Source organism: Bison bison, unplaced genomic scaffold (genome assembly GCF_000754665.1).
Source record: "Bison bison bison isolate TAMUID 2011002044 unplaced genomic scaffold, Bison_UMD1.0 scf7180017864118, whole genome shotgun sequence".
NCBI classification, from domain to species: Eukaryota; Metazoa; Chordata; class Mammalia; order Artiodactyla; family Bovidae; genus Bison; species Bison bison.
In genome coordinates, this window is record NW_011494690.1 from 4,221,159 (window position 1) to 4,239,730 (window position 18,572).

The following is an 18,572-nucleotide window of genomic DNA, read 5'->3' on the forward strand; positions in this document are numbered from 1 at the left end:
AAACCACATACAGCCATGCTGTGTCCTTTAAGATCTATTTCTAATCTAAAGCTTTTCTTTCTATGAAACTTTTTTCAGCCTTCTTTTCTTCTTAGGCATAGTTATTTTGTGCTGTGTACTTTCTCTATTACAGGATTTGTTATCAGTTCAGTTCAATTGCTCAGTCATGTCCGACACTTTGCAACCCCATGAATCGCAGCACGCCAGGTCTCCCTATCCATCACCAACTCCTGGAGTTTACCCAAACTCATGTCCATCGAGTCGGTGATGCCATCCAGCCATCTCATCCTCTGTCGTACCCTTCTCTTCCTGCCTCCAATCCCTCCCAGCATCAGGGTCTTTTCCAGTGAGTCAACTCTTCACATGAGGTGGCCAAAGTATTGGAGTTTCAGCTTTAGCATCAGTCCTTCTAATGAACACCCAGGACTGTTCTCCTTTAGAATGGACTGGTTGGATCTCCTTGCAGTCCAAGGGACTCTCAAGAGTCTTCTCCAACACCACACTTCAAAAGCATCAATTCTTCAGTGCTCAGCTTTCTTCACAGTCCAACTCTCACATCCATACATGACCACTGGAAAAACCATAGCCTTGACTAGATGGACCTTTGTCAGCAAAGTAACGTCTGCTTTTCTATATGCTATCTAGGTTGGTCATAACTTTTCTCCCAAGGAGTAAGCATCTTTAATTTCATGGCTGCAATCACCATCTGCAGTGATTTTGGAGCCTCCCAAAATAAAGTCTGACACTGTTTCCAGTGTTTCTCCATCAATTTCCCATGAAGTGATGGGACCAGATGCCATAATCTTAGTTTTCTGAATGTTGAGCTTTAAGCCAGCTTTTTCACTCTCCTCTTTCACTTTCATCAAGAGGCTTTTTAGTTCCTCTTCACTTTCTGCCATAAGGGTGGTGTCATCTACATATCTGAAGTTATTGATATTCCTCCCAGCAATCTTGATTCCAGCTTGTGCTTCTTCCAGCCCAGTGTTTCTCATGATGTACTCTGCATATAAGTTAAATAAGCAGGGTGACAATATGCAGCCTTGACAAGGTATCATAATTCCCGGGAGAAGGAAATGGCAACCCATTCCTGTGTTCTTGCCTGGGAAATTATGGACAGAGGATCCTGGTGGGTTACAGTCATGGGGCTGCAAAGAGTCCATAGTGACTTAGGGACTAAACAGCAACAAACAGCAGCATTATTATAATTATTTGTATCATTGTTTCCCTAAGGGACTGTGAGCTTTCCATGGCTGATGTGATATTTTAGATACATCTGGCATCTGGCAGACAAAAACCTGGTAAAATTTTTATTGAAAAAATGCATCTGTATAGAGCAATGTTCATTCAACAAATACTGGTTGTATGGACCTGCTGCTGCTGCTGCTGCTAAGTCACTTCAGTCGTGACCGACTCTGTGCGACCCCATAGATGGAAGCCCACCAGGCTCCCCTGTCCCTGGGATTCTCCAGGCAAGAACACTGGAGTGGGTTGCCATTTCTTTCTCCAATGCATGAAAGTGAAAAGTGAAAGGGAAGTCACTCAGTCGTGTTCGACTCTTAGCGACCCCATGGACTACAGTCTACTAGGCTCCTCTATCCATGGGATTTTCCAGGCAAGAGTACTGGAATGGGTTGCCATTGCCTTCTTCACTGTATGGACCTAGAGACTGTCATAGAGAGTGAAGTAAGTCAGAAAGAGAAAAGCAAATATCGTTACAGTTCATTTCAGTTCAGTCGCTTAGTCGTGTCCGACTCTTTGCGACCCCATGAATTGCAGCACGCCAGGCCTCCCTGTCCGTCACCAACTCCCGGAGTTCACTCAAACTCACGTCCATTGAGTCGGTGATGCCATCCATCCATCTCATCCTCTGTCGTCCCCTTCTCCTCCTGCCCCCAATCCCTCCCAGCATCAGAGTCTTTTCCAATGAGTCAACTCTTCACATGAGGTGGCCAAAGTTTGGAGTTTCAGCTTCAGCATCAGTCCTTCCAATGAACACCCAGGACTGATCTCCTTTAGGATGGACTGGTTGGATCTCCTTGCAGTCCAAGGGACTCTCAAGAGTCTTCTCCAACACCACAGTTCAAAAGCATCAATTCTTCGCTGTTCAGCTTTCTTCACAGTCCAACTCTCACATCCATGCATGACCACTGGAAAAACTATAGCCTTGACTAGACAGACCTTTGTTGGCAAAGTAATGTCTCTGCTTTTCAATATGCTATCTAGGTTGGTCATAGCTTTCCTTCCAAGGAGTAAGCGTCTTTTAATTTCATGGCTGCAGTCACCATCTGCAGTGATTTTGGAGCCTCCCAAAATAAAGTCTGACACTGTTCCCACTATTTCCCCATCTATTTCCCATGAAGTGATGGGACCAGATGCCATGATCTTCGTTGTCTGAATGTTGAGCTTTAAGCCAACTTTTTCACTCTCCTCTTTCACTTTCATCAAGAGGCTTTTTGGTTCCTCTTCACTTTATGCCATAAGAGTGGTGTCATCCGCATATCTGTGGTTATTGATATTTCTCCCAGCAATCTTGATTCCAGCTTGTGCTTCTTCCAGCCCAGCATTTCTCATGATGTACTCTGCATATAAGTTAAATAAGCAGGGTGACAATATACAGCCTTGATGTACTCCTTTATTAGTGCATAAATATGGAATCTGAAAAAAATTGGTATAATTGATCTTATTTACAAAGCCAAAGTAGAGACACAGATTTAGAAAAAAAAACCTATGGATACCAAGAGGAAAAGGGGGGTGGGTGGGATGAATTGGGAGATTCAGACTTGACATATGTACATTATTGATACTATGTATAAAATAGATAACTAATGAGAACCTATTGAATAGCACAGGAAAGGCTACTGAGTGCTCTGTGGTGACCTAAATGGGAAGAAAAAAAAAAAGGGAGATATATCTCATTCACTGATTTAACACTGTAGTTCAGTCAGTTCTGTTGCTCATTCGTGTCCAACTCTTTGTGACCCCACGGACTGCAGCACACCAGGCTTCCCAGTCCATCACCAACTCCCAGAGCCTACTCAAACTCATGTCCATTGAGTTGGTGATGCCATCCAACCACCTCATCCTCTGTTGTCCCCTTCTCCTCCTACCTTTAATCTTTCCCAGCATCAGGGTCTTTTCCAGTGGGTTAGTTCTTCACATCAGGTAGACATGGTATTGGAGTTACAGCTTTACCTACAGTCCTTCCAAAGAATATTCAGACTGATTTCCTTTAGGATGGTCTGGTTGGATCTCTTTACAGTCCAAGGGACTCTCAAGAGTCTTCTCCAGCACCACAGTTCAAAAGCATCAATTCTTCGGTGTTCAGCTTTCTTTATAGTCCAACTCTCACATCCATACATGAGTACTGGAAAAACTATAGCTTTGAGTAGACGGATGTTTGTTGGCACAATAATGTGTCTGCTTTTTAGCAACTATATTCAAATAAAAATAAAAAAAAATAGTACAAAAAGTTACTTGTAAAACAAAAATAAGTATTGGTTGGGTGCCTCACTTGTGTAAAGTGTGCGGGAGATAGATTTTAATAATTCTGCCTTTAGAGTGCCTATAAGATGAGGCAAAAACAATGCTGCTTTAGCTTTTTAATATTTCATGCAATTAAACATCCATTGATCTTTGTCATTGCAAGGAGGGAAAAGAAAACAACCAGGGACAACCAGATGAGTACTAAGTGGGACATATGACAGAACAGTCTTGGTAATAGGTTCAGAAAAGAAGTTACTTAAGAAGAAAGTATTAACCAGCTTGCTACTAAAAAAAAAGTCCTGTACACATACTCTGCATCTTGATTTTTTTTAATGATTAAAGTATAGAGAAATCCTTCATTATTTTTATTAGTGACGCACTGATGCCAAATTTATTCAGAAGTACTTTTGCTAGGGCAAATGCTCTTTTTGATATATTGATAGTTTTCAAGACAGTGTCCCCAATTCACACTTTCATCAGCAATTGATGAGGATGCCTATTTCCTATAAAATAGCCACCACTAGGTGTAATGGAAGTTTTCCAGTAGTGGTTGAATACCATGTTTCATCAGTTGTCCATTTTAGTCTGAGCTGTTTGATTTCTTTTTTGTCTGTGCTGGGTTTCCGTTGCTGTGCATGGGCTTTCTCTCGTTGTGGGGGCTCCTCTTGTTGCAGAGCGCAGGCTTCAGTAGTTGTGGCCCATGGGTGTAGTTGCTTGGCAGCCTGTGGGATCTTCCTGGACCAGGAATTGAACCCATGTGCCCTGCACTGGCAGGCAGATCCTTATCCACTGTACCACCAGGGAAGTCTTCTTTCTCATTTCTTTGTGGGAATTGTATTTTGGTACTTTGTCTTACATTTTGCAAGTATTTTTCTCATTACTATTATTTTATCTTTATATATATATATATATATATAAACATATTTGACTTGCTAATGATTGTTTTTGCTACATACAAATTTTTTTTTTTTTTTTTCTGGTGAAGTTTCTGTCAAGTTTTTCCTCTTTATGGCTTCTGAATTTATTATCTTGCTGTTTTTTTAAAGCAACTTCTTTTATTGTTCTGAATATTAAAGCCTCTGGTAGAGGTAATTAGTATATGATTACTATGCAGAAGAAACACATTAGCTTTTATTTTACATTTTAATTAAAACACTAATGATCTTTTTAGTCATTTTTTTTAATGCCAAAGTAAGTTTATCAAATATACTTTTATGCCTAAAACAGTTTCTTATGGTCTCTGACAGTTTGCACTTTTCAGAAGGAAAGCTAATTTGTACCTTTTCTTCCCCAGTGGAGATTTATTCTTTCAGATGGTTTCAAAAATTTCTTCTTTATGATATGGTTTGGATTTAAAACACCATTCAGAAAAAGACAGTTGTGTCTTTTACATTTTCTTCACTTGGAAATACCTTGTAGAATTCACTTATCTATTAACTCTTCGAGAAAAAGTAGTTGTTTTTTTTTTAATAGCTATATTTAGCAACAGGCTCTTGTAAATCTCAATGTTCTTTTTCAGTGTTCAACAGGAGTTGATGGCAGGTTAGTGAAGGGTAAAAATCACCCCCAAAACAAAACCTTCTGTCCTTTTACCTAATAAAAGAGAAGTTAATCCAAATTTTGTATTCTGGGTTTAAGTATAAAATTCAGGAAAAGGTGGAAAATATAAAAATTAGAAGCAGGAAAGATTATATCTGTCTGGACAAATCAGTCTTTAAGGTCCAGCTTAACTACATTTCTTTTAAGGTGCCAGGATTTAAAGGGGGTTGTACTTTCATTATCTATTATCTATAATAATTCATTATCTGTTATCTATAGTATTTCTACTGTCTTTAGTGAACTTGATGGTCACCTGAAGTAAAGTCCCTGGAGACATGAGCTTGCTTGTGTGCGTGTTTTCCCCTTACCACTTCAGCTAAACTCTAGCCTCGGCCCCATAGTCAGGTCTCCATCTTCTGCTGGTATACAGAGGGTTCTTGTAGCTGCTGAGTGGAGAACCCTCAGTGTCTGTTTTCCCTCTCAGTGAACAGGGGTGCGTGTCCCTTCCTCTGTGTTGCCCTGGCACAGGAGCAGGTCTCGTCTAAAAAGCAGAGGCTGGAAGGGTTTGTTGACATGAGGAGTTTGAATTCCTAAAGTTGAAATGAATGTGGTGGTTGTAGGGACCAGAGAGGAGAGGAGTAAAGAAGGTGAACCACAAATTAGAGCTTGGCCAAGAAATACTATTCAGTCCTTGAAAAACAAACAAAATTTGACTTATGGGAATTATCAGCGTTGAAATTTGTATTTGTGTTCATGTGTAAAATCATATTTCATCTATTCTAATGTGCACATTTTCTTTTCATGTTTTTCTTAAAGGCTGCTCCCCACAGCTGACAGAATCTTAGTTCCTTGACCAGGAATTGAACCTGGGTCACAGCAGTGAAAGCACTGAGTCCTCACCCCTGGACTGCCAGGGAGCTCCCTTCTTTTCATATTTTAACATCTGCAAAGTTGGACCTCATTTTAAAATTAATGATTTGTCATAATTTAATTGGCCACATCTTTTTCTTAGCAGTACAAACGAAACTGTTATACAATCAAGGGCACCTTTAATCTGATGAAGTGGAATAGCTTTTGCTGTAAAGCTACATAAAAGTAGCTTACATGGCTTACATACAAGTTTGTGATCTTAGTCCTCAACTGTTAACATGCAGGAGCTAAGTTCTTCATGGTAAAATGTGTTTGGATTGCCAGTCTCTGCTTCTCATTTCACTTTCAACTTAATGACAGTTTAGAGCCTGAAAAGTGCAGTCCATGAGCTGTGGCCCAGGCTCACATCAAAGTGCATTTCACTGGCACACACATGAGTGGACTGAATAGAGGGCAGTATTAGGCCATGTAATTGATGACGCCTGCCTGCTTTTTGGTCAGGATTCTTCAGAGCTTTGAAATTCTGGGTAGGTTCTGTGGACTATTAGGATTCCTAAGTATTATTTGAGCCATCAGCCGTGTTTTGACCGTAAGTACTTGAAAACCCATCTCCTACTGCCACAGCAGTGGCCATTCTCCTACTGCCACAGCAGTGACCGTTCTCCAGGGAACACTTGCTGTTGCTTTTGGACAGTGGTATAGCTTCACATCCTTCACTTATGTTTTTCCTGAGTACTTTTTGCTAGAACCTGATTTGATCAAGCTTAAGAGCAGGACATTTAACACATTTTTGTTGTGTGCTCTGTGGAGTTTGCCAGGTTGTAAATGTTTTTTTGGGTAGCAGTCATTAACACAGCATATAGTGGCTCTCTTTCTGAAAAACATGGCATTTGTACTGGTGATATTCAAAAGATGAAATAAGAACTTCCCTGGTGGTCCAGTGGTTAAGATTCCATTCTCCCACTGCAGGGGGCTCAGGTTCGATCCCTGGTCAGGGAACTAGATCCCACATGCCACAGCTAGCACAGCCAAATGAATATTTAAAAAATAATGAAACAAATTGTGGTGGATCCTACCTGTGTCATATTTAATACATCAAATTAGAAACTTTGAGTGTATTCTTAAAATTGTTATGTTTGGGCATATCTATGGTTTATTATTATTTTTGTCTGTGGACAAAAATCTTACTGTTTTGAGTTATGTTTTCCAGACCACAAGAAAGGTCTAGTCATAGGTTTATTAGCTTTTGGCATTTTTTCATTTTTTTATGAGTTTCTGTTATAATACCTATTTTCTGTGAATCATGATTTAATTTGTAAGGACTCTCTTTATATTGATATTTGGGATACTGATCACTTGTCATGCGTGAGTTACATATAGCTTCTCCCCGGCTACACCTGTCTTTTTGTGTATGGCATCTCTTATGTAGTTTGCTTTGCAGTAGTTTTTGTGGGCTGTTTAAAAACTAAGCATCTTTTTGTTCCTGCAGAAGGACCATGTCACTAGACTTTGGCAGTGTGGCCCTGCAGACACAAAATGAAGACGAAGAATTTGACAAAGAAGACTATGAAAGGGAGAAAGAGGTAAGTTATTCAGAAGAAGAATTCTAAGCCCAATCTTAAACAGTTTTATATTCTAACCAAAATTATATAATTTTGTGTCATTTCAAAGGATTTATAGTTCTTCTTTTCCCCTACCCTGAAACTTGATTGGCATTTTAAATGGTAGATGAGTGGAATGCTTCCTTTTTTTGAGACAAGAATAAAACACAACTGTGTATGATGCCATCAGTTAAATGGTTAGATTCTTTAAGATCTTTTCATTTAGGAGGTAGTGGTTGATCTTGGAGGCAGAGATATACTTGCATGGGCAAGTCAGCAAGGTTCTTTGCCTCAGGTATTCCACATCCTAAGTGGAGGCAGATGATAAACAAGTAATTTGTGTGAGTGATAATTTAGCACTGATAAATGATAGGGAAACAAAATATAGTGATATTAAGGCAGCCGTCTGGGAACCAGTTGGGAAGGTCCCTTGGAGGAGGAAATGTTTGAGCTGAGCCTTGAGTCATGAGATGAAGCAGAGATACTGAAGCCCAGAAGGAGTACTCTAGGCCAAGATACAAGTGTTAAGCCTGGAAATTGAGAAGAGAAACCTCCATATCTGTAAAATAGCCAGAAGGCTGTGGTGTTGGGATTGTGTGAGCAAGGGGTTAGTGGTGGAGGCAGGTGAAGAGGTGCCAGATCATGGGATGTCATGGGAAGATGTTTGTATTTTTTTCTAGGAGTAGTGGGAAGCCAGTGGAGGATTTTAAGCAGGGAAGTGATGTCTGATTATATATTTGAAAGATCTTTCTGAGTGCTGTGTTGGGCGAATAGATTTAAGGAGAAAAGGAGTAAGTGTGTTTATACTTGGCCCAGTAGTAATAGTAGCAGCCGGTGGGAATCAGTTTGATGGTTATGATTGTTTTTAGTTTGAGTCAGATTTCTTGATTGACTATAATAACAGGTTTTTGTACTGAATGTTGATCTGACCCATTTTCTTTTTTTATTTCAAGTGTTTTTTAAATTTTTTATTCATTATAGTTGACTTACAATGTTGTGTTAGTTTCAGGTGTACAGCAAAGTAATTTATCTTTTTAGATACTTAGATTCTTTTTTAGATTCTTTTTCATTGTAGGTTATTATAAGATGTTAAATACAGTTCTCTGTTTTATACAAGAGGCCCCTGTTTGGTTATTGCTTTTACATATAGTAGTGTATATATGTTAATCCCAAACTCCTAATTTATTCCTCCTCACCTTTCCCCTTTGGTAAACATAAGTTTGTTTTCTATGTCTGTGGGTCTATTTCTGTTTTGTAAATTCCTTTGTATCATTTTTTTAGCTTCTACATATAAGCGATATTATGTTTGTCTTTTACCATCTGACTTGCTTCACTTAGTATGATAATCTCTAGATCCATCCATGTTGCTGCAAATGGCATTATTTCATTCTTTTTTATGGCTAATATTCCATTGTGTATATGTACCATTGTATAAATCTTCTTTAACCATTCATCTGTCAGTGGACACTTAGATTGCTTCCATGATATGACCCCTTTCCCAATATGTAAAATAATCATTTTTAGTAGTTACCATGGGCCATTTGTATTAATCGGAAGCAATGAATGGGGTCAGTTGCCCACATGGCTGGCAATAGCATTAGGGTAGAGACAAAGCTGGCAGCTTGGTGGATTTTGTCTATAGATATGTATTGTTTGTTTGCACAGTGTTTTTGAAAAATTGAATCTAAATTTAAAGATTGGAGAATTTCATGTAGCAGTCCAGAGTATCTGGCCTGTCTTGAAATAGGCCACATGTGGCCTGTTTCTGCACACAGTAGTAGGCGGGCTGGAGCTGAGCAGTGGCTCTCCCATTCCGGCCGGCCATGGTGCCCCCAACCCCCAAACAAAACAAAACATGAACTTGTGCCCTTGAACCCATTAGCTTCACTCTTGTAAATTCTCTGCCAAGTCGCCAAGGGCATTAGAGTTTGTGACCTTTGCCAGGGTTTCCAGATTTTGATAGGGGCCTTCACAACGATTGTTGTGGCAGAGATGGGGTTGAGGGTTTTCTGTTACTTTTTGAACTCACAGCATGAGGTTTTCATGACCTTGATGGCCTTGGTAGTTCACTGGAATTTAGCTACTGGGATTCTTGAGAGGATCAGTTTGAGTAATTATTATACTAGACTTTAAAGAAGAGAAAAAATAATCCTGACAGGTGATTTTTTTCATTGGAAATGGTGGGTAGGATATTAGAGAGAACTTACTGCCAGGTGTATTGTGTGGTGAAAGTTTTAAATGCGGTATTGATTAAGGAGACAGTTAATTCTAGATGATATAGAAGATAGCCATTGGGATCATTCTTTGATAGATTATGTGCTGGAGTAGGGAATTTCCAGAGGAAAAGGTGATCTTAAGAGGTTAAGTATTTGAGAGTAATTGTTTCTAGCACAGTAGAAGAAAATAGCTAGCTAACTTTGTAACATGATTACTATGGATAATAAATGTCATCCATATGTTAATGAATGTTAAATGTTATCCAAATGTTAATAAAAAGTGTTTCATATTTATTAATAAGTATTTTACCTTTTTAAAAAAACAGCTGCAAAGGAAGAAGAAAGGTTAGAATTTCAGCAAAAAATAAAATTTAGAATTTTTCTAAAAATTCAGCCATATATATATTTTGTCATCAGTTGGTCAGTTTCATCGCTCAGTCATGACCAGCTCTTTGCTGGACAGCAGCACGCCAGGCTTCCCGGTCCATCACCAACTCCCAGAGCCTACTCAAACTCATGTCCATTGTGTCGGTGATGCCATCCAGCCATCTCATCCTTTGCCCTTCTCCTCCTACCTTCAATCTTTCCCAGCATCAGGGTCTTTTCCAATGAGTCAGTTCTTCGCATCAGGTGGCCAAAGTATTGAAGTTTCAGCTTTAGCATCAGTCCTTCCAGTGAGTATTCAGGACTGATTTCCTTTAGGATGGACTGGTTGGATTTCCTTGCAGTCCAAGGGACTCTCAAGAGTCTTCTCCAACACCACAGTTCAAAAGCATCAATTCTTTGGTGCTCAGCTTTCTTTATAGTCCAACTCTCACATCCACACATGAGTACTGGGAAAACCGTAGCTTTGACTAGACGGACCTTTGTTGGTGAAGTAATGTTTCTGCTTTTTAATATGCTGTCTAGGTTTGTCATAGCTTTTCTTCCAAGGAGCAAGCGTCTTTTAATTTCATGGCTGCAGTCATCATCTACAGTGATTTTGGAGCCCCCAAAGTCTGTTACTGTTCCCATTGTTTCCCCATCTATTTGCCATGAAATGATGGGACCGGATGTCATGATCTTCATTTTCTGAATCTTGAGTTTTAAGCCAGCTTTTTCACTCTCTTTTACTTTAATCAAGAGTCTCTTTAGTTCTTCTTTGCTTTCTGCCATAAGGGTGGTGTCATCTGCGTATCTGCTGCTGCTGCTGCTAAGTCGCTTCAGTCGTGTCTGACTCTGTGTGACCCCATAGATGGCAGCCCACCAGGTTCCCCCGTCCCTGGGATTCTCCAGGCAAGAACACTGGAGTGGGTTCTGCGTATCTGAGGTATTGATATTTCTCCTGGCAGTCTTGATTCCAGCTTTGTCATGGCGAGTTAAAGATAATAAATCACCTGATCAAACCTAAGTTCATTTTCATACCAGAAACCTTTCCACATCCTCAGTCTCCCTGACCCTACAAGTAGCAGAATAGTTTAAAGTCTTAAGAAGTTAAAAAAAGAGAATAATCTTTTCATGCCTGCCTGGTTGGGATTGCCAGGCAGATTAGAGTGTTAGCAGTGGGCTTCCCAGGGCTGCCTGCCAATGCAGGATATTCAGGTTTGATCCCTGGGTTAGGAAGATTCCCTGGAGGGGGAAATGGCAATCCACTCCAGTGTTCTTGCTTGGAAAATCCCATGGACAGAGGAGTCTGGCAGGCTACAGTCCGTGAGGCCGCGAGGAGTCAGGCGTGACTGAGCAGCATACACACATGCACGGCTAATGCACAGTGCATTACAAACTGAATCACTTTGTATTCAGTTCATTTGTGTAGGGGGAATGCTTACATTCCTAAAGATGTCCCAAGCAGGCCATATCTGTCTCATGGGCTACTTTGCTAAGGACTTGTGAGATTTCCCTCTCTGTAAATGGCACAATAACCACTTAGAGATTCTGACCGTCTCGTATGAATGGCCAGTTGCTGATACAACATGCTTTACCAAGCCGTTTGATTTTGACACTTTGGGATCAGCTGGGATTTTGTCCACACTTGCCCATAGGTCAATGAATAAGCCACAGTCACCTTCCAGCCTCCATGCCATCCTAATTAGCAGCTCTACAGTGATGCTCTGGGTTTTACTGTTTCTATTCCCTCCCTTGTTTGTGTCGAAGAGTAAATGGAGAAAGTGCATTTAATCTTTGGAAAAGGAAAGAGTTTAGTAAAGTGATTTCAATATTCAGAGGACAGTTGGACCAGTGGAATCTCAAGACACAGACCACCACAGATAGCGCATATTTTGAGAAAACAAAAAAAGAAAAACTCCAAGAAGTTTTCAGAAAAGTAAGGCACCATAATCATCTCTGAATCGCCACAGTTCTGAATGGTATATTGGCAAAAGTTTGGCCATTGTGTTCCAAGGCATAGCAGACAAGCGTATAACCCACAGCCTCACCAGGGTTTCACTGGAAGCCCCACCTCTTATACAGTGAACAGAGTGGATTAGAGTACAGGCGAGGGAGGGTGAGAGTATGATGGAGCTATGCTATCATGTCAGTTAATATTCATATCACTCTTTCCTCACAACTTATTGGAGTTCATTACTTTGAGAACTACTGATGTAGCTATCCTTCTTGCAACTAAGTAGACCTCATCCAGAGTATTCTAGGCAATTTTTACTTGTAAAGCTGGTCTATAGAAGAAGAATTCAAAAACTCTTTCCTTAACTCATTCACAATGTAACAATAGTATCACTGACTCAACTGACATATGTTTGAGCAAACTCTGGGACATACTGGAAAGACAAGGAAGCCTGGAGTGCTACAGTTCATGGAGTCACAAAGAGTCAGTCACAACTTAGCTGACTGACCAACAACAGCAAATGTTCAGTTCAGTCGCTCAGACATGTCCTACTCTTTCCGACCCCACAGACTGCAGCACGCCAGGCTTCCCGGTCCATCACCAACTCCTGGAGCCTACTCAAACTCATGTCCATTGAGTCAGTGATGCCATCCAACCATTTCATCCTCTGTTGTCCCCTTCTTCTCCTGCCTTCAATCTTTCTAAGCATCAGAGTCTTTTCAAATGAGTCAGTTCTTCACATCAAGTGGCCAAAGTATTGGAGCTTCAGCATCAGTCCTTCCGATGAATATTCAGGACTGATTTCCTTTAGGATTGACTGGTTTGATCTCCTTTTGCAGTCCAAAGGACTCTCAAGAGTCTTCAACACCACAGTTTAAAACCATTACTTCTTCAGCACTCAGCTTTCTTTATGATCTGACTCTCACATCCATACATGATACTGGAAAAACTATAGCTTTGGCTAGATGGACCTTTGTTGGCAAAGTAATGTCTCTGCTTTTTAGTATGTTGTCTAGGTTTGTCATAGCTTTTCTTCCATGTGGCAAGCATCTTTTAATTTCATGGCTGCAATCATCATCTACAGTGATTTTGGAGCCCCCCAAAATAAAATCTGTTACTGTTTCCATTGTTTCCCCATCTATTTGCCATGAAGTGATGGGACCGGATGCCATGATCTTCATTTTCTGAATGTTGAGTTTTAAGCCAGCTTTTTCACTTCCTCTTTCACTTTAATTAAGAGGCTCTTTAGTTCTTTGGTTTCTGCCATAAGGGTGGTGTCATCTGTGTATCTGAGGTTATTGATGTTTCTTCCGGCAGTCTTGATTTCAGCTTGTGCTTCATCCAGCCTAGCATTTCGTTTGATGTACTCTGCATGTAAGTTAAATAAGCAGTTAATATAAGTTAATATAAGCAGTTAATATAAGTTAATTAAACAACAAATGTAACAGTGTGATTTTGCAAAACATTTTCCACCTAAAGTCACTATGTAATTTCATCATGGAATATTACAGAGATATAGTTGTTGCTGTTGTTGTCATGGTTGCTGAAAGCCCCAGAGTTACTGGTAAAGCCACATGTGCTTTAAGGTAGATTGCCATTTTGCTGGAGCTGGCGTGTACTTTCTTCAGTGTCACCAGAAGTAGTTCTGCGATTATTGTTTGGTTGTCCTATGGCTCAGTGGTAGAGAATCTGCCTGCTGTGCAGGAGATGTGCGTTCAATCCCTGGGTTGGGAAGATCCTCTGGGGAAGGGAATGGCAACCCGCTGCAGTATTCTTGCCTGGAGAATCCCCATGGACAGAGGAGCCTGGTGGGCTACAGTCCATGGGGTTGCAAAGAGTCAGACACGACTGAGCGACTGTAACTCACACAGGTATATATTTTGGAGCCTGTGGTTTGGGGTAGAAGGAATTAGTAATTTGTGCTTATCAAGATAATACTTGCTGATGATCATTCACTTAGTGATGATGTATTCAAAACCTGGAAAGTGATCTTGAGTAGAAAGATAAGTGGTTTGAGTAGCAGATGGCAGACAGAAACTTGTACCTGGGAATACAGATTTGAGTCCCTCTTGGTTTTAATACAGGTACTTCTCTGGAGAATAGTAAGCTCAATTGAGCTTGAATGGTATAGTTTAAAGACTGTTTCCATCACAAGGCCATTCTTCTACTTTTAACTGCCTTGTTTGATTACTTATGGATACATTTTTGATGTTTTGTCTCCACTAGGGGGAGTTGTAAAGCTAGCATTTGTTTGCATTTTATATTCTTTGATTTATTTAGTGCAATTTTCTTGTCATCACCTAAGTGAAGCAAAGAAACAAATAGTGGAGTGTTCATATTGTGTTTTTTTTGTTGTTGTTCATATTACATTTTGTTTTCCTTTAGCAATTTCTTACACTCTATCTGGGACTTTCCTGGTGACTCAGTGATAAAGAATCTGCCTGCCAGTGAGGAGACCTGGATTCAGTCCCTGGGTCGGGAAGCTCCCCTGGAGAAGGAAATGGCAACCCACTCAGTAGGACTGCCTGGGAAATCCCATGGACAGAGGAGCCTGGCAGGCTGCAGTCCATAGTGTCACAGAAGAGTCAGACATGACTTAGCGACTAAACAACAACAAATACTTTATCTAGATGGTGCCTTTGAAGTGTTTCCCATAATATATAGGTATTTTTCAGGAACTGTCACAGTGGGAACAAAAACACTGAACTCTGGCTGACACTCACTTGTATGCAAACAGGTAGGACTATGTCTTCCAGTGGCCAACTGAATGGCATGTAGAAGATAGGAATGGAAATGGAGAGATTCAGGTTCCCCTGCCGGCCCAGGGCTGTAACTCTTGCTTTCGTGGGCATGCCCCTCACCTGCTCTCGGCCTCATCGTGCTCACCTGTAGGAGAGATTTGGCTTGGAGGGTCTCCGGTGTTCCTTCCAGGCCTAAAGTTCTATTTTGTGTCACTTGCAATGTCGCTGATATTTGTCTAATAAATGTTGTTGCCGTGTTTCTTTTACAGATGTGTGGCAATCTAGGCAAAGTCTTCCCCATTAAGATTATAAAATTTGTTTTACCTAATGGAAAGGATTAAAAAAAATTTTTCATGTAGTGTAATTCATAGACTAAAGCTCCAGCTGCCAAGTTATTTGGCCCTTTGTCAGTCCCATATTGGGCCTTTTCAGGGATGTTTTTATTAATAACTTGGCTCTGAGGCTAAGATGCGGATTCTACTTAGTGTGTATCCATGAAAACATTATTTCACAATTCATATTTAAAAATATCAAAATCGGTTCATCAGTGTACTTGTTGGGCAGCTTGTTCAGAAGGCAGATGAATGTTGTCCACTCCATTTGCTGCTGTCCTCTGGGGAGAAGATGTATTATATGCTTTGTAATCTGAGAACTCTTGCTTTCATGAATATCAAGGATTATAGACTCTGAAGACAGTCTGTTTAGTTAATTTAAGCTGAAGAATCTTAAGAAAAGGTTCACATGTTCCTTGTTTTACATTCCGCTTGAACTAGGCTTTTTGGCTGTTCTTTGTAGATTATTGTAAAAGTGTTTTGTTGCTAAAGTTCTTTGAGTAAAATGTCCTCAAATAATTTTTTTTTTTTAATTTTTGCAGGAACAAACACACGAGCTAGTAAAGGGAGAGGATTTTATAGACTAGTTTAAAATGCATTTCAGTAGGGGTCTTAGCAATGCAAATTATCTTTTTTCTAGGGAAAGTATCTCTTTAATTATTAAACTCAGTTGATAACTCAATCATATCCCACTAAGAGGATTGTATTTGCGACCAAAAGACAGTATCACTTCCACATTTGGAAGTAGTAAGGGGAATTAGGTCTTGCCGTTTATAAGGATTGTTACTTTGTTCTTGAATCTGTATTTGGTAGTTGGGTGGATCTTTAATGAGGAAATTTTACAGTTTCTAAAATTTTCTGTTGGGTAACACGCATACGTTGATATGAAAATTTTGTGTTTTATGGCACAGGGTTCAAAAGCAAAATCTATTTGACAGTTGTATGAGGAGGGCACCCTTTGATCCCAGGAATGGAAGCCTGGGGCAGGTGGTATTTTGTTCCTGAATGGCCTTATTGGGAAGCTCATTTAACCTCTCTGTCCTCAAAGTTATGGAGCCAAGAATTATAGCCCAGCTATAACAAAGATCTTGAGAAATTTTTTGAAAGTGAATGAAATGATTTAAAATTGTTAGTACATTTTGTAAAATATTTTCTAAAACACTAGATACAGTAGGGATGTTTTGCTACTTGACAAGTTTACCTATGGATCCAGAAGCATTTTGAGGAACTTAATTGCTTATGCTCAAATTAATTTTCTTCCATGGATGCCAGTTTTGTTAATTTTGTGGTGTTGCAAAGAAAGCTATAAGAACTGCTTAATTATTGTGTAGCTTTTTCTATCTTTATGGGAGGGGGTGGAAATTGTACTGTTTAGATGTTCCTATTAAGGTTTTTCTGAATTATAAGGCTGTGTACTTGAACCTCATTGAAGGTTTAGAAGAAAATGTTTTTTCTTTATAGGAGTCCTTATTTGATTTAAGTATAAAACATTTATTTTGGTTTTATTCCCTGTGTTATATGTGGGTACAGTCTTTTTCCTTCAAGTTCTCGTAGGTGCTTTTTTCTGTGAATTTTGTCCTTGTAAAATCACTTTGCCACCTTTCTCTTGAGTCCCATTGTGGTATCCTACTATACTGATGTGTTCTCTCTTAGTGTTTGTTATTCTTTATATCTTTAGGTCAACTCTGATATGGCTAATTCACAAAATGATTTTTCAGTTACCTATGTGAGCAGGTGGCCAATAAGTCAAGCTCCTGATCGTTAATATCAGTTCCATCAAGATAACTTTTCATTGGAATAGAATAGTTTTCTCTTACTTCATTTTTAGAGAAACCAATGTATTGAGAACACCTTCAAATAAACAATCCACTCAATGTTAGAAATATGTATGTGGGTGAAGAAGTGTCCCCCTTCCCCACCTCACATACCCCATTCCATTCCCAAGTTTGACTTCACCAAAACTCTGTTAACAGTTGGGGCATTCTTTTCAGACATTTCTTAGGATAATTTTATTTAACTTTTACCATATGCATTTTAAGAATATCTTTTAAATTATAAATGTAATACTCAGATATGTTTTATAGCTATACTTCCTTTCTTTCATTCTAATGCAGAGAAGTAGGGGAAAAAACCTGCCATAGACTAAGCAACTTCTCATTTTTTTCTTCCGGATTTTTATAGAGTGTTAATGTCTTTAAAACTGATATATTACATAATTTTATGGGATTGATTTATATACTCTGGAGGACTCGGTCAATTTACTAATAATCTAACTGATGCTTAGGTTTAAAGAGAAGTCATTATAAGCAGTCCTTTGACCCTTTAGTAACATAATGTTTGAATCTTCTGATTATTACAAATTTTAAGTCGTTATATTGGGATTTGAAGACATTTACAGATATTGAAATTCAACAAATTAGATAATTCATTTGTCTCTTTGTCACAGTTGATCTTGGAACTTGAGTGAATTTATCTAGTTCTTATAAGGCAGAATGCTAAAGATGTGATTTTTCTGGAAAAAAAATTGGAGAGCAAAATCATGTGCTTTTTTGTCAGTTTTAGTTATATTTTTGAGAGTACTGTATCCATAAAAACCTGAAGCTTACAGCCTTCTTTCTACTCAACTGTTTATAAGAGCCAAGCATTGTGTATCTTTTCATCATTGGAATTGGATGGCTCTCTAGTAATTAGTTACTCCCCAAGAGGTTTCCCTCATATCAATGGCGCTTCTAAGGGCTTCCAGGGCCACCAGCTGCTGCGGCTGTTACCACCACCTGGGTACAGTGCATCTGGCCACTCAGATTCCCAGGAGGGTGTCTGATTGCCAAGTCCTCCAGGTCTGATTACTGGTAGAACAGGATTCTGAGACTCAGATCTGCCCCCCGGATAACATGATGCAGTGATGGTGCCATTATTATGACCTGCTGTGTTTGCCTAAAAGAAGTTTTAAAAGCTTTCCTGCTGTACGTGTATCTGAATCTAAGACCTCTAGAAAAAGATAAAAAAGATACCTTCCAATATGAATCCTGATATTTATGTGTTCCCCTTCCCCCAAGTGAACTGATGAATATCATTCCGGTGGAATTTAAGACCTTTATTACATAGAGAAATTAGGAAATTCTTTGACTTCTACAGTCAAAATCACTGGTGCCAAGGCAACTTTGGTTTGGTATCTTGGGTCTAAGCCAGTGTTGTATTGACGCTGACCTTCCTGTCTCAGTTGCAGCAGTTACTCACAGACCTGCCTCACGATATGCTGGATGATGACCTGTCTTCCCCCGAACTTCACTATTCGGACTGCAGCGAGGACGGCAGAGAGGAAAAGTAAGGACCTGAAACCCCTTGCGTTTGTATATCACAATGCTTTGAGTTTTTTTCTTTAGATAGCCTGCAGGCAGTAATAACAGATATGATTGTAAAATTGTAGACTACTTCTTAATCCTTTAGGTAAAATTTGGAGGGCACCCATG

General features: G+C 39.6%; 1 protein-coding gene across 7 annotated transcripts in view; it reads left to right on the forward strand.

The window, feature by feature from the left end:
- CEP152 (centrosomal protein 152kDa) overlaps positions 1–18,572 on the forward strand; it is a 102,217-nt gene that overhangs the window by 1,804 nt on the left and 81,841 nt on the right. For all 7 annotated transcript variants that reach the window (XM_010839529.1, XM_010839531.1, XM_010839532.1 and 4 more), the window contains exons 2-3: positions 7,382–7,475; positions 18,323–18,426. In XM_010839529.1, the coding sequence (XP_010837831.1) occupies positions 7,389–7,475; positions 18,323–18,426 (191 nt within the window). In that variant the 5' untranslated portion in view covers positions 7,382–7,388. The remainder of the gene's footprint in view (positions 1–7,381; positions 7,476–18,322; positions 18,427–18,572) is intronic.